The 16,952-nt window shown below is 39.8% G+C and overlaps 1 protein-coding gene across 1 annotated transcript in view; it reads right to left on the reverse strand.

Moving 5' to 3' along the window:
* Positions 1-16,952, reverse strand: part of UTP20 (UTP20 small subunit processome component) — a 350,150-nt gene that overhangs the window by 232,211 nt on the left and 100,987 nt on the right. The window contains exons 24-27 of the mRNA XM_053716993.1: positions 15,562-15,647; positions 11,700-11,825; positions 11,417-11,583; positions 10,947-11,155 (exon numbers count right to left, since the gene is read on the reverse strand). Coding sequence (XP_053572968.1) covers positions 10,947-11,155; positions 11,417-11,583; positions 11,700-11,825; positions 15,562-15,647 — 588 coding nt within the window. The remainder of the gene's footprint in view (positions 1-10,946; positions 11,156-11,416; positions 11,584-11,699; positions 11,826-15,561; positions 15,648-16,952) is intronic.

Raw genomic sequence — 16,952 nt, forward strand, 5'->3', positions numbered from 1 at the left:
ATGCAATTAACACTTCTTTAAGTAAAGAACGAATAAACTCCATCTTAAATAAATATGAAGATTTATCAGTGTCAATATCTGAGGCAGAATCTTCTGAACCAGATAGATCCTCATCAGAAACAGATAAGTCAGAATGATGGAGGTCACTTAAAAATTCATCTGAAATATGAGAAGTTTTAAAAGACCTTTTACGTTTACTGGAAGGAGGAATAACAGACAGAGCCTTCCTAATAGATTTAGAAACAAATTATTTTACATTAACAGGGACATCTTGAACATTAGATGTTGAAGGAACAACAACAGGTAATGGATTATTACTAATGGAAACACAATCTGCATTAGAAAGTTTATCATGACAGTTATCACAAACTACAGCCGGAGGAACAGTTACCAAAAGTTTACAACAGATGCACTTAATTTTGGTAGAACCAGCATTAGGCAGCGTCTTTCCAGAAGTAGATTCTGATCCAGGGTCAGGTTGAGACATCTTGCAATATGTAATAGAAAAAACAACATATAAAGCAAAATTATCAAATTCCTTAAATGACAGTTTCAGGAATGGGAAAAAATGCCAAATGAACAAGCCTCTAGCAACCAGAAGCAATGAAAAATGAGACTGAAATAATGTGAAAAAAAGGTGGAGACAAGAATGACACCCACATTTTTTGGCGCCAAGAATGACGCCCACATTATTGGCGCCAAGTACAATGCCCATATTTTTTGGCGCCAAGTATGACGTCACATCCTGTGACGCCGAAAAAAACGACGCCCACATTTTTGGCGCAAAAAAACGTCTGAACATATATACGTAAAAAAATTACACAACCACAAAGAAACTTCCGCCGTCAATTAGGGCACCGGAAATTACAAAAATTTTGCGCCAAAAAAGTCTGCACCAAGAATGACGCAATAAATAGTAGCATTTTCGGCCCCCGCGAGCCTAACAGCCCACCGGGAAAAAAGTCAATTGAAAATTTTTTAAAGGTAAGAAAAAAATATTTATTCATAAGCATTATCCCAAATAATGAAACTGACTGTCTGAAAGAAGGAATACTGATTATCCTGAATCATGGCAAATATAAGTTTAAAGACATATATTTAGAACTTTACATATAAAGTGCCCAACCATAGCTTAGAGTGTCATAATAAAATAAGACTTACTTACCCTAAGACACTAATCTACATATAGTAGATAGCCAAACCCGTACTGAAACGAGAATCAGTAGAGGTAATGATATATAAGAGTATATCGTCGATCTGAAAAGGGAGGTAGGAGAAGAAATCTCTACGACCAATAACAGAGAACCTATGAAATAGATCCCCTAGAGGAAGACCATTGTATTCAAATAGGCAATACTCTCTTCACATCCCTCTGACATTCACTGCACTCTGAGAGGAAAACCGGGCTCCAGCCTGCTGCAAAGCGCATATCAACGTAGAATCTAGCACAAACTTACTGCACCACCTCCATGGGAGGCAAAGTTTGTAAAACTGAATTGTGGGTGTGGTGAGGGGTGCATTTATAGGCATTTTGAAGTTTGGGAAACTTTGCCCCTCCTGGTAGGAATGTATATCCCATACGTCACTAGCTCATGGACTCTTGCTAATTACATGAAAGAAAAAAAGGCACTGAAACGGGACTGTGTAATTACTATAAATATACATGTATATGCTTATATACCTATATATTTATGTGTTATGTATATATTCATTGTTGCACGACTTACCCCCTTCGCTATGCTAGGTTCTCTGCCGTGTCTCACGGCATGAGAACGAGGCTCCTATTGGAACCTATGAAAGTGCGCTCTAGTGAGCACAAAGCTTCCTTCAACAAATGCAAACTTGTGCTGGTATTACGAGTGGATTGCAAATATCGGGCTTGCGAAATCGCAATTTTGCACTCCACTCGTAATCTGGCCCCTAATGAAAAGAGGTATATACTGTATATGCAGCTACCAATCAGCAGCTAGCTTCCAGGAGTGCATTGCTGTTCCTCAGCCTTCCAGAGGTATGCTCTTCTACAAAGGACACAAAGAAGAAAGCAAATTTGACAACAGAAGTAAATTGGAAAATTGTTTACATACATCTGACTCATGAAAGTTTAAATTTTGATGTTATTGTCCCTTTAATGCATTCTCCTCCGCCTATTCTTTTTCTATTGCATAAATAGCCCATGAGCGTTCTTCCAATTTTAACCTGAGAAGATTAATAAATAACTATATTTTGTTGGACGCTGAATTTGTAGAAAACATTTAGAATATCAGTAACATTTTACAAGACCATAAACATGTAATTTGTGATATCAGATTATAGAATCAGAGACATAAGCTACATAAAGAAATACAGGAATATTTTTTAAAAAAAGTCATTTTCAATGTCACATACCAAATGCTAAATACAGAGCAACAAACTCCTTGTGTAGAAGAGATGCCTGTCTGTAAATGAGTAGCAGCATTAGTAATAAACATCTAGAGAAGGTGTTAAACTTGGCTGCACCTGAAGTTCACAAGAGACATACCCAACCTCAGAGTGGAACTTTAACTACATGTGTGTGTGTGTGAGTTTTTTTTACTGTTCCAAACCTTTCCTGTTTCAATTCAGATACACTGGGCTTTTTTCTCAGCAATTAGTTTACAAGTCCAAGGAACGTCTCAATCATTACCAAGATTGAGCAAGTGTCATTTAAATTGCTGAACTTTTAACGCCCTGATACCTAATGAAGCAGTAAATTAATTCTGCAAATGACTACATGGCATTTGAAGCACATATCTGAGAGTTACTGAGTCTTAAAACCTGTTATAAAAACAAAGCAAGCAATTCTGTGAGGGAAATTACATAGACTACAATGTAAATATATTTATATTCATTTTTATAGTGTTTGTGTAAGCATGTAACACATTATTTTAAATGAGGGGACTGCCAAAGCAAAAGAGAATTGTGCTTCCAGAATGCCTTTAATAAGACATTTATAAAGAGCAACGGTTCCTAAAAGTTCTATGCAAATCACTTTTTTTATGACACTCCTATTCAAATCAATCAGAAGCAATGTAATCTGTGATCTTTTTCAAACAATTCAAATGTAAACAAAAATGTATTAAGTACACTGATCTTGGAGTTTGTTCTGTAAGCATATAGGATTCTGGGTAGGGTTCTCAAAGAATGAAATGAAGCACATTATATTTTATATTATGTCAAAATTATTCTGGTTCAGTTAAAAAAGGGGGAAAAAAATCTCAACAATTTGATTCAGCAAAACATGTCATGTGTAGACATCAATCAAATAATAATCTTAATTTCCATAAAAATGGGCATCACGTTCTAAGACTTATGCAGGTGATGAGTCTTTTATAAAACACATTGATGTTGACAGTTGAGCAGGTAAAGGAAAATGCATTTTTATAAAAAAAAAAAAAAAAAAAAACTCACACGTGCAACATCTGCTTAACTCCCCAACAATGTCCAGCTCTGGAGCAAAAAGCATCACATAAATTGAGATCAACCACTTTTCAAGCCCCTCTCCCACTGAAGTCTTTTACCAGTGTTCTCCCCAGGACATTTTTAATGGGTGCACCAGTAAGCTGATTTTAATGACCAATATAAAAATGTGTGCTTTGGATAGCAGAAAATGTTATATTAGAAATTATTACACTGCCACACCCGGCTACATCATAATACCACCTGGCTGGTTCTGTGTAGAACACTGCTTTTACTATTATATTTTATGTTTTAATGGTTTTCTCTCCAGTGATGTAAGCGCAAGGTGTGTTGCCGGCAAACAAATAGCTGGCTCTCCAAATGTCCATTAAAAAGGATCATAAGAATATATTGTGTCAATGAAAGCAAATAGCATTGTGTATATAAACTGTAAGCTACAACGAGCAAAAACACTCAAAATGTATGCAGAAGATTTTTTTATTTTTTAAAGGGTTTTATGCTGAAGAAAAAAAAAAACATAATTTATGCTTACCTGATAAATTTATTTCTCTTGTAGTGTAGTCAGTCCACGGGTCATCCATTACTTATTGAATATATCTCTTCCTAACAGGAAGCTGCAAGAGGATCACCCAGCAGAGCTGCTACATAGCTCCTCCCCTCACATGTCATATTCAGTCATTCGACCAAAGCAGACGAGAAAGGAGAAACCATAGGGTGCAGTGGTGACTGGAGTTTAATTAAAATTTAGGTCTGCCTTAAAGACAGGGCGGGCCGTGGACTGACTACACTACAAGAGAAATAAATTTATCAGGTAAGCATAAATTATGTTTTCTCTTGTTAAGTGTAGTCAGTCCACGGGTCATCCATTACTTATGGAATACCAATACCAAAGCTAAAGTACACGGATGAAGGGAGGGACAAGGCAGGAACATTAAACAGAAGGAACCACTGCCTGAAGTACCTTTCTCCCAAAAATAGCCTCCGAAGAAGCAAAAGTGTCAAATTTGTAAAATTTTGAAAAGGTGTGAAGCGAAGACCAAGTCGCAGCCTTGCAAATCTGTTCAACAGAGGCCTCATTTTTAAAGGCCCAGGTGGAAGCCACAGCTCTAGTAGAATGAGCTGTAATCCTTTCAGGAGGCTGCTGTCCAGCAGTCTCATAGGCTAAACGTATTATGCTACGAAGCCAAAAAGAGAGAGAGGTAGCCGAAGCCTTTTGACCTCTTCTCTGTCCAGAGTAAACGACAAACAGGGAAGAAGTTTGACGAAAATCTTTAGTTGCCTGCAAATAGAACTTCAGGGCACGGACTACGTCCAAATTATGCAAAAGTCGTTCCTTCTTTGAAGAAGGGTTAGGACACAGTGATGGAACAACAATCTCTTGATTGATATTCCTGTTAGTAACTACCTTAGGTAAGAACCCAGGTTTAGTACGCAGAACTACCTTGTCTGAATGAAAAATCAGATAAGGGGAATCACAATGTAAGGCAGATAACTCAGAGACTCTTCGAGCCGAGGAAATAGCCATCAAAAACAAAACCTTCCAGGATAACAGCTTGATATCAATGGAATGAAGGGGTTCAAATGGAACGCCTTGAAGAACATTAAGAACTAAGTTTAAGCTCCACGGCGGAGCAACAGTCTTAAACACAGGCTTAATCCTAGTTAAAGCCTGACAAAAAGCCTGAACGTCTGGAACTTCAGCCAGACGTTTGTGTAGAAAAATAGACAGAGCAGAAATCTGTCCCTTTAACGAACTAGCAGATAAGCCCTTTTCTAAACCCTCTTGTAGAAAGGACAATATCCTAGGAATCCTAACCTTACTCCATGAGTAACTCTTGGATTCGCACCAATATAAATATTTACGCCATATCTTATGGTAAATTTTTCTGGTAACAGGCTTCCTAGCCTGTATTAAGGTATCAATAACCGACTCCGAGAAGCCACGCTTTGATCGAATCAAGCGTTCAATCTCCATGCAGTCAGCCTCAGAGAAATTAGATTTGGATGTTTGAAAGGACCCTGAATTAGAAGGTCCTGTCTCAGAGGCAGAGACCACGGTGGACAGGACGACATGTCCACTAGGTCTGCATACCAGGTCCTGCGTGGCCACACAGGCGCTATCAGAATCACCGAAGCTCTCTCCTGTTTGATCTTGGCAATCAAACGAGGAAGCATCGGGAATGGTGGAAACACATAAGCCATGTTGAAGACCCAAGGGGCTGTCAGAGCATCTATCAGCACCGCTCCCGGGTCCCTGGACCTGGAGCCGTAACAAGGAAGCTTGGCGTTCTGGCGAGACGCCATGAGATCCAGATCTGGTTTGCCCCAACGATGAATCAGTTGAGCAAAGACCTCCGGATGAAGTTCCCACTCCCCCGGATGAAAAGTCTGGCGACTTAGAAAATCCGCCTCCCAGTTCTCTACGCCTGGGATGTAAATCGCTGACAGGTGGCAAGAGTGAGACTCTGCCCAGCGAATTATCTTTGAGACTTCCAACATCGCTAGGGAACTTCTGGTTCCCCCTTGATGGTTGATGTAAGCCACAGTCGTGATGTTGTCCGACTGAAATCTGATGAACCTCAGAGTTGCTAACTGAGGCCAAGCTAGGAGAGCATAGAATATTGCTCTTAATTCCAGAATATTTATTGGGAGGAGTTTCTCCTCCTGAGTCCATAATCCCTGAGCTTTCAGGGAGTTCCAGACTGCGCCCCAGCCTAGAAGGCTGGCGTCTGTTGTTACAATCGTCCAATCTGGCCTGCGAAAGGTCATCCCCTTGGACAGATGTGGCCGAGAGAGCCACCATAGAAGAGAATCTCTGGTCTCTTGATCCAGACTTAGTAGGGGGGACAAATCTGAGTAATCCCCGTTCCACTGACTTAGCATGCACAATTGCAGCGGTCTGAGATGCAGGCGCGCAAATGGTACTATGTCCATTGCCGCTACCATTAAGCCGATTACTTCCATGCACTGAGCTACTGACGGGTGTGGAATGGAATGAAGGACACGGCAAGCATTTAGAAGTTTTGATAACCTGGCCTCTGTCAGGTAAATTTTCATCTCTACAGAATCTATAAGAGTCCCTAGAAAGGGAACTCTTGTAAGTGGTAATAGAGAACTCTTTTCCACGTTCACCTTCCACCCATGCAACCTCAGAAATGCCAGAACTATCTCTGTATGAGACTTGGCAGTTTGAAAACTTGACGCTTGTATCAGAATGTCGTCTAGGTACGGAGTCACCGCTATGCCTCGCGGTCTTAGTACCGCCAGAAGTGAGCCCAGAACTTTTGTAAAGATTCTTGGAGCCGTAGCTAATCCGAAGGGAAGAGCTACAAACTGGTAATGCCTGTCTAGGAAAGCAAATCTTAGGTACCGATAATGATCCTTGTGAATCGGTATGTGAAGGTAGGCATCCTTTACATCCACTGTGGTCATGTACTGACCCTCTTGGATCATGGGAAGGATGGTTCGAATAGTTTCCATTTTGAATGATGGAACTCTTAGAAATTTGTTTAGGATTTTTAAGTCCAAGAGTGGTCTGAAGGTTCCCTCTTTCTTGGGAACCACAAATAGATTTGAATAGAATCCCTGCCCGTGTTCCGTCCGCGGAACTGGGTGGATCACCCCCATTAGTAAAAGGTCTTGTACACAGCGTAGAAACGCCTCTTTCTTTATTTGGTTTGCTGATAACCTTGAAAGATGAAATCTCCCTCGTGGAGGAGAAGTTTTGAAGTCCAGGAGATATCCCTGAGATATGATCTCCAACGCCCAGGGATCCTGGACATCTCTTGCCCAAGCCTGGGCGAAGAGAGAAAGTCTGCCCCCCACTAGATCCGTTTCCGGATAGGGGGCCCTCTCTTCATGCTGTCTTGGGGGCAGCAGCAGGTTTCTTGGCCTGCTTGCCCTTGTTCCAGGACTGGTTAACTTTCCAGCCCTGCCTGTAACGAGCAACAGCTCCTTCCTGTTTTGGAGCGGAGGAAGTTGATGCTGCTCCAGCCTTGAAGTTACGAAAGGCACGAAAATTAGACTGTTTGGCCTTTGATTTGGCCCTGTCCTGAGGTAGAGCATGGCCCTTACCTCCCGTAATGTCAGCTATAATTCCTTTCAAGCCGGGCCCGAATAAGGTCTGCCCTTTGAAAGGAATATTAAGCAATTTAGATTTAGAAGTCATGTCAGCTGACCAGGATTTAAGCCATAGCGCTCTGCGCGCTTGGATGGCGAATCCGGAGTTCTTAGCCGTAAGTTTGGTTAAATGTACGACGGCATCAGAAACAAATGCGTTAGCTAGCTTAAGTGCTTTAAGCTTGTTCATAATTTCATCCAATGGAGCTGTGCGAATGGCCTCTTCCAGAGACTCAAACCAGAATGCCGCCGCAGCAGTGACAGGCGCAATGCATGCAAGGGGCTGCAAGATAAAACCTTGTTGAACAAACATTTTCTTAAGGTAACCCTCTAATTTCTTATCCATTGGATCTGAAAAGGCACAACTATCCTCCACCGGGATAGTGGTACGCTTAGCTAAAGTAGAAACCGCTCCCTCCACCTTAGGGACCGTCTGCCATAAGTCTTGTGTGGTGGTGTCTATAGGAAACATTTTCCTAAATATGGGAGGAGGGGAAAAGGGCACACCAGGTCTATCCCACTCCTTGCTAATAATCTCTGTAAGCCTTTTAGGTATAGGAAACACGTCAGTACACACCGGTACCGCATAGTATCTATCCAACCTACATAATTTTTCTGGAATTGCAACCGTGTTACAATCATTCAGAGCAGCTAATACCTCCCCTAGCAATATGCGGAGGTTCTCAAACTTAAATTTAAAATTAGAAATCTCTGAATCCAGTCTCCCTGGATCAGATCCGTCACCCACAGAATGAAGCTCTCCGTCTTCACGTTCTGCAAACTGTGACGCAGTATCTGACATGGCTCTCACCTCATCCGCGCGCTCTGTCCTTAACCCAGAGCTATCGCGCTTGCCTCTTAATTCTGGCAATTTAGATAATACTTCTGTCATAACAGTAGCCATGTCTTGCAAAGTGATTTGTAAGGGCCTCCCTGATGTACTTGGCGCCACAAAATCACGCACCTCCTGAGTGGGAGGCGAAGGTACTGACACGTGAGGAGAGTTAGTCAGCATAACTTCCCCCTCATTGTCTGGTGATAATTTCTTTACATGTAAAGATTGACTTTTATTTAAAGTAGCATCAATGCAATTAGTACATACATTTCTATTGGGCTCCACATTGGCCTTTAAACATAGTGAACAAAGAGATTCATCTGTGTCAGACATGTTTAAACAGACTAGCAATGAGACTAGCAAGCTTGGAAATACTTTTCTAAATAAATTTACAAGCAATATAAAAAACGCTACTGTGTCTTTAAGAAGCACAAAAAGCTGTCACAGTTGAAATAACAATGAACCAAAATAGTTATAGCAACCAATTTTTCACAGTAAATGTATTTAAGTTAGCAAAGGATTGCACCCACCAGCAAATGGATGATTAACCCCTTAATACCCAAAAACGGATTAACAATTTAATAATTAACGTTTTTCTCACAGTCAAAACACACTGTCACAGGTCTGCTGTGACTGATTACCTCCCTCAAAATGAATTTTGAAGACCCCTGAGCTCTCTAGAGACGATCTGGATCATGGAGTATGAAGTAGACAGATTGTGACTGAATTTTTACTGCGCAAAAAAGCGCTAAAATAGGCCCCTCCCACTCATATTACAACAGTGGGGAAGCTCAGAAAACTGTTTCTATGCAGAAAACAAAGATGGCCATGTGGTAAAAATCATGCCCCAATAAGTTTTATCACCAAGTACCTCACAAAAAACGATTAACATGCCAGTAAACGTTTTAAACATACATTTGAAAAGTTATGAATTGTTATTAATAAGCCTGCTACCAGTCGCTTTTACTGCAGTTAAGGCTCATACATTATTTCAGTATTAACAGTATTTTCAGAGTCAATACATTCAGTGTACACACACTCAACAGCCTAATACCAGTCGCTATCACTGCATTTAAGGCTGAACTTACTTTACAATGGTATCAGCAGTATTTTCTCAGTCAATTCCATTCCTCAGAAAAATAATTACTGCACATACCTCATTTGCAGGGGGGCCCTGCATGCTATTCCCCTTCTCTGAAGTTACCTCACTCCTCAGATGAGAACAGCCAGTGGATCTTAGTTACGTCTGCTAAGATCATAGAAAACGCAGGCAGATTCTTCTTCTAATGCTGCCTGAGAATAAACAGCACACTCCGGTGCCATTTAAAATAACAAAATTTTGATTGTAGAAATAAACTAAGTTAAAAAACACCACAGACCTCTCACAGCGACCTATCTAGTTAGGCTGCAAGAGAATGACTGAATATGACATGTGAGGGGAGGAGCTATGTAGCAGCTCTGCTGGGTGATCCTCTTGCAGCTTCCTGTTAGGAAGAGATATATTCCATAAGTAATGGATGACCTGTGGACTGACTACACTTAACAAGAGAAATAAGGTTTATTTTTCCCCATTAGATTTTATAACAAATAAAGTACATAGTATACTTTATTTACAAAGCCTATTAGGTGATCATGAGAAATGTTGTAGGCAATAGAGACAAGAGGTGAGGGAAGTTATTGGATGAAAATGGTCTGATAATAGGAATGATGGGCAGAAGACTGTAGTGAAAGCCTAATAATAAGTAATGTGCTCATAATTTTAAGATGCAAAACTATACTCTCTCTGAACTAATGAGTTTTCAAGGAGAATTAAACAAAGGGGGTTAAGAGACAAGAGTTCCAAAGAAGAGTATTGTAGACAGTATTGGTAAAAGAATTTGGTACATTGTAAGTGGATATCAGAGGAAGGATGAGTATTTATCAACCAGATCTCAGATATTTTAACTTTAGTTTGCTAGGCATGGAAAGCCAGTGAAGGAACAGCCAGGTGATGCGAATGACAGGTTAGGTAGATGTGTCTGGCAGACATATTTAAAGTGTATTGGAGACAGAGTGAAATGCCATATTAGTAAAGGGCTACAACAGACAATAGGTGTGTGATTTACAGTCTTGATAGTGTCTAGTAATAGCAGGGGAAGGTTTTGGAGAGCTGGAGTGATGGTTGGAGCCTGGTTTAACTAGTGACCAGCTATTGGCTAAGAGGAGTAGAAGAAAACAAAGAGTCAAGTATGACTCAAAAGCAAAAGACTTTAGCCGCTGGTGAGACTTTTAAAGTATTATCATTGACCACACTATGATTGTCTCAAACGAATGAACCACACCATGCCACATGTAAGCATGTAATCAAATGTGCTGACAATGGCGCCCCATGTTAAAAAGCCCAACTTATTTGCTTATTTAAAAAATTCATATCTTGACATGAAATTTCGTTGAGCAAATTATTTTAAAAAAAAATACATCTGATTATAATGGATAATTCAAAGTTTCTGTATTACATTGTTCCCACACATCCATTTTCACTTCAATAGTTTGCGTAATGTTTTAAACAATACATTACCTTCTCTCTCTGCTCAAGAAGATGAGACGCTGTTGCAGTCATGCACAATAATATCTGTAGCATCTCCGGTAAATATGGACTAATCAAATGACCCAGGTTTTTTAATACAATCTCCAAACTATTGAGCAAGCTGTGCTGACGTCCTAAAGGCAGAACCTTTGAAATATCCAAGCTCTCTACAGCGTGCAGCACAGAGGCAAGACACTGTCCTGCAAGAGGCAAATAGGAACATAAATTCAATCACATTACTTTATGCTAAGAAATCAAAACCAACATATTTCATATCATATAGTAACTTATTATAGGATGAATAACTATTAAATACTAAAAGAATGATCTATCCCTCTCTAGCGCAATGTACAATATTCCTGCACTGATCATTTTTGTAAAGCTTTAACTTGAGATGCATATTTAATTGTTACAATTATATGTTAATGAATTCAGGTAAAGGCACAGTGCCACTATCATACCATCTTTCAGATGCCTCACAGGCTCAAACAGAAGGTCTAGAAACATTCGGATCTCCTCGGGAAGTGAACCAGCCAGGAACCTTAAAACAATTGACATGCGCATTCCTGCAGCAGATTTCCCTTGTGATTTGCTGCCAGTTTTGCTTCTCATGCGGCCGTACAGAATCCTTTAAATAGCAATAATATATAAGCAAAAAGTCTGAGAAACGAGTGTCTTACAACTACAGTTGTAAACAATAATCTAATTTTTTTTAATAAGTAAGAAAGGGAGAAAAATACAAACCTCATTAGAACAGGCATTAAATCAGATCTATGAACGGATTTTACTATAGAACTTTCTTCGGAAACACTGAAATGTACAAGTTCTTCCTTGAAGTTCTTATCTTCAAGTAATCTTTGCAAGTTCTCTCTATAAAAATACAGCATGAAAAAGCAATTAAGAAATGAATAAAATGGTAGATTAAAGGGATAGTAAAGTCAAAATGAAACGTTCATGATTCGATAGAACATAACATTTTAAACAACTTTTCGATTTACGTCTATTATCTAATATGCTTATTTTCTAGCATACCTAGGTAGGATCAGGTACAGCAGTGCACTGATGAGAGTTAGCTGCTGATTAGTCGCTGTACATATATGCCTCATATTGACTCACTCGATGTGTTCAGCTAGCTCCCAGTACTGCATTGCTGCTCTTTCAACAAATCATACCAAGAGACTGAAGCAAATTTGATAATAGAAGTAAACTGAAAAGCTGTATATATAGGATATGAGGAGGCACTCACTGGTCTTTTTCAAATGTAATTGAATAGAATAAGCGTGACGTTTCAGGGACACACTCCCCTGCCTCAGAAGTCTGAAGAAGGGGAGTGTGTCTCCGAAACGTCACGCTTGTTCTATTAAATTACATTTGAAAAAGACCAGTGAGTGCCTCCTCATATCCTTTGTATTTAACCGTTGGCACCCTGACAGCTGATTGTAAGGTGAGGGTGCTCTCTTCTGGACTCTATATATGTGTGTGTGTGTGTGTGTGTGTGTATATATGTGTGTGTGTGTGTGTGTGTGTATATATGTGTGTGTGTGTGTGTGTGTGTGTGTATATATGTGTGTGTGTGTGTGTGTGTGTTTGTGTGTGTAGTTGGAGATATGGTTTGGGTAGTGCTCTGTTTTTACATGTGAAAAATGGAAAGAAATCTATAAACAGTAATATATATAGCGCAGTAATCACCATCAATAGCAAGTATATATATTCTTGCTATTGATGGTGATTACTACGCTATATATATTACTGATGGATCATTACATTTTCTTTTTTTTTTTTTTTTTTTAATATTTTTATTGAGGACACGATAGCAAGTTCACATTACAGATAACATGAACGCATAAGAGTTACATCAAATATTTGTATCATATCTGAAAACTAAATTATGAAAATTGGTAATACAGTCCTCTATTTTTCCTTTGCTGTCCTATATAGGCCTCATATGGGCTCACGCTGCTATAATGAAATCAAAATACAAAAGTAATAATAACAAAACAAAGCTTGCTTCCTAATAAAGGGAGCAGAAACCATAACCAAGTACGGCAAGTAAAATGAGATTATAAGTTGGTGACAACCCAACGGCATAAACAGCTATTAACATAGATATATTTGGGCACAGGTGGTACAATTGGTATAATGGCTGGCGTGCAACGGAGCTAACTTGGAATACTTTGTTAAAAAATAAACATAAAAAATAAAAGGGTGTTTCCTTTATTGCCTAGAATTGTTATTGTAGGGCACTGATGTCTGTGTCTATAAAGCCATCTTGGGTCAAAAAGTATGTGGTCATTTTAATGGGTTAAAGCCATAGCAATGCACAGGTACATAGCAGTTAGGATAGGATCTAAGCGGGTAACAAATGGTTATCCTGAAACCAGGGTCCATAGAAAATACAGATCTTAACAATTGTGTGAAGGGATCTATGACCTATATTAATATGCAACCCTTATCTACGGCTCTGGCCACTAGCCGCAGGTCGGGCGCCAATCTTGAAGTTGTACTGTTAGGTCTCATCAAATGTAACACGGTCGGTATACATATGAGGGCTGAAAGTAACTGTATATGAGTGTTGCTGCATCCATATATGTGGATGAGTAGGGGATTCCTGCTGTAGCAGTAATGGGCACCTGACTGTGCGCCTGTGGGACCCAGCGGCCCGATCTCAGAATATTTCTGTAAAGCTTTGAAGCATTTAGGTATTATGTCCGTTCAATTACTGGGGGTGTTAGGTCAAACTGTAAACCCTGTTCATTCTAAATTACCTGATATTTGTCAGATTTTCACAAATATTAATATCTCCCTTCCCACTTTAGCATATTTCTATAAAGCTTTGGAACATTTAGGTATTATGCCAGTTCAATAACTGGGAGTGTTAGGTCTAACTGTATACCCTGTATATTCTAAATTGCATAGTATTTATCTGATTTTCACAACAGTACACAAAACAACCATCAAAAGCACAGTGATCCAAATGGCCTACGGTAGTTACAGGTTATAAGATACTGTGTGACATTGTTATGCATGGCATTTGTTTTAAGTGACTCCAGGCAAGTCTAGAGGAGATCCATTCCTCTCTATGTTATAAATAGGCTCAGTCTCGTCTATGAAAACATTGAAGGGGGGTAGAAGGGTAGGCAGCGCAATGGTTATTAGCTCCCCAATCTCACTGCAACCTTTGGGTATAAGATCAGAGATTCTACTGACCGTCTCTTTATGAAACCAGGGGAGTGAGGATATTTTCAATCCCAAAAGTGCTCTCTGTTTGTGCTGCACTAAAATGCTAGCTGAGCCATGTCCCAGTTCAGGTGGTTGCTTGGTCTGTTTGATCCACAATACCCCAGAGGCCTGCGGAGGAGACGTAGCCTGTAGGACTCTCTTTGATCTTGGCAGAGCCGTAAGCATAGGGGAAGAATCGCGCCCAATACCGGTACCTGCTTTGACTCCCTCGGTAAAGGCTGAGCCGCTCAATAAGTTCTCTATCTTCTGAGGCTTCATCGATAGGTTTCCTGAAGGCCAGTATATGCGCTGCGGAGTGAGTGACTTGCTTCCTTTAGATGATCGCATGGGTAAGATTTGGCGATCAAGAGGTATAGAGCATGCAGGACCCGGTGGGCCCGTTCTCTGTTTCATATAGTGCGCAGTTGGCAGCCGCTCGGCAAGTGCAGTGGGCTCCATTGTTGTAGGATCCTGGGGTGCATCGGTAGGTGCTATTGGGGATGTCGCTTGACAACAGCTTTGCAGCTGTTGCTCCGATGGAGCTTTATCCGTCATTCTGTGTAAGAGAGCCTCGATCCTCAGATAGCGAGTGTCATGGCGCTGCCACATATTTTCCATTAGCGCCAACCAATATAACACTATGAGGTGCTACTTTTGTTGATGTAGTGCAATAATAGTTCCAAGGGTGTCAAATAGTGCTGATATGCCGTAGCCAGCTATGGTCAAGTACCTCGGCTTGCCGAGGGGGGAACGCTGCCTGGTATAAGCCGCCGCTACAGGCCTGTGACGTCCAATCCTGGGCTCCGATGTCACGAATACAGCTTGCAAAGCTATGTTATGCTCCCAACAGAGCTCTCTGTTAATGTGCTAATCAAAGGTAGTTCTGGAACTGTAAAGTTAAGTCAAAAATCGGCGGATTTATGTCTAATCTATCAGAGCTCATGGAGAGTGCGACCGCTCAGGCGGATCATTACATTTTAAACAAATTTCCATATTACTTTTGGTATCAATTTTGCTTACTTCTTAGTTGGCATCCTTCAATAAAGAGTAATCCTAGGTAAACTCAGGAGCAAGCACAAATCTTTAGCTATTTGGTGCATTCTCCGAAACTCAGCCTACCAAGTTTTACTCTTCAACAAAAGGATACCAAAAAACAGAAGTACATTGGAAAGAGGTTTTAAAATTACATGTTCTATCTGAATCATGAACATTTTTTTTTACTTTACGGTCTCTTTAAGACCAGTACAAATGATCCCTTTGAATCGGTTTCTACCCTGGGTTTAAGGCAAAATACGTTACCTGTATGGCAGTATACGTTACCTGTATGGCAGAATATGTTACCTGTATGTATGGCAGAATATGTTACCTGTATGGCAGAATACGTTACCTGTATGGCAGCACATGTGGATGTTTGTAGCTTAGCACACAATCCAAGGCAACTTTCTGCACATTCTGATCGTGGTGGCTCAGCAACTAAAGTGGGAAATAAAGAGGGAAAATTAATAGAAAATAAAGCGACAAACAACCTTACTTTAAAAAAATAAGACCTTATTTATTATTTTATTCAGCGATCCTCTAAATATTTGGTGCATTATTGCTAGAAGGGATGAACAAGAATTTTCTGTGATGGACAGAAGTAATAAATGTAAAGGCCAAGATTCACTATGACTCAGACAAAAGTGAGCTACTGCAGGTGAAACCACATCTGGATTTGATATTAAAGCTCAAATTGGAAGCTTGCACGAATGAGCAGCATCACATATTGCAATTAATGTAGCCTTGTTTTCAAATTAGTACTTTTTTCACTGATTTCCTTGTGACCCAAAACAAAAGGACCATCGATAACCAATCACAATCATGTACAAGTGTATTTTGTGAATGAACATGCATTTTGAGTGCCGTATGGCTAAGCACAGCTATTGAATAAGAGGTGTAAACATCACCTCATTGAAAGAAAGAAAAAAAAAGTAATTTTGAAGTGTTCGGTGTAAGGGGTTATTTTAGTTGAACAAAGCATACAATAAATGTACGTTTTAGAGCAGTTTCACTTCAATATCATGAATGGAGGTCCTTTTAATTTAAAATGATGGTAAAACGCTAGGATTTACCATTGAAACAAATAATGGGGACTTTCATTCATTAAAGGGACACTGTACTCAAAAGTTTTCTTTCATGATTCACATAGAGCATGCATTTTTAAGCAACTTTCTAATTTACTCCTATTATCAAATATTCTTCATTCTCTTGGTATGTTCATTTGAAAAGCAAGAATGTAAGTTTAGATGCCGGCCCATTTTTGGTGAACAACCTGGGTTGTCCTTGCTGATTGGTCAGCACCAATAAACAAGTGCTGTCCATGGTCCTGAAGCAAACATTTGCTGGCTCCTTAGCTGAGATGCCTTCTTTTTCAAATAAAGATAGCAAGAGAACGAATTAAAATTGATAATAGAAGTAAATTAGAAAGTTGCTTAAAATTGCATGCTCTATCTGAATCATGAAAGAAAAAATTTGGGTTCAGTGTCCCTTTAAGTATAAAATACTTGATTCTGAAAGCTCCTTTATTTGTTTCATGCATTCGCTGCACTGAGCTCCACCTCTAAGCCAATAGCTGCGCGGGAAATCCGGCTTGACAAAAAGTCTCTACTATTCAATGTTCTGGATGTTATTTATTTGCCTAATTTAAACGTAACATTTGGTTTAATTTAAATGGACTTAGGTAAGCAGCTGTCAAAAGTAAACTATAATCATAGCAGCTACAGGAACACACTTCTCACGCTC

The sequence above is a fragment of the Bombina bombina genome, chromosome 6 (genome assembly GCF_027579735.1).
Source record: "Bombina bombina isolate aBomBom1 chromosome 6, aBomBom1.pri, whole genome shotgun sequence".
Lineage (NCBI taxonomy): Eukaryota > Metazoa > Chordata > Amphibia > Anura > Bombinatoridae > Bombina > Bombina bombina.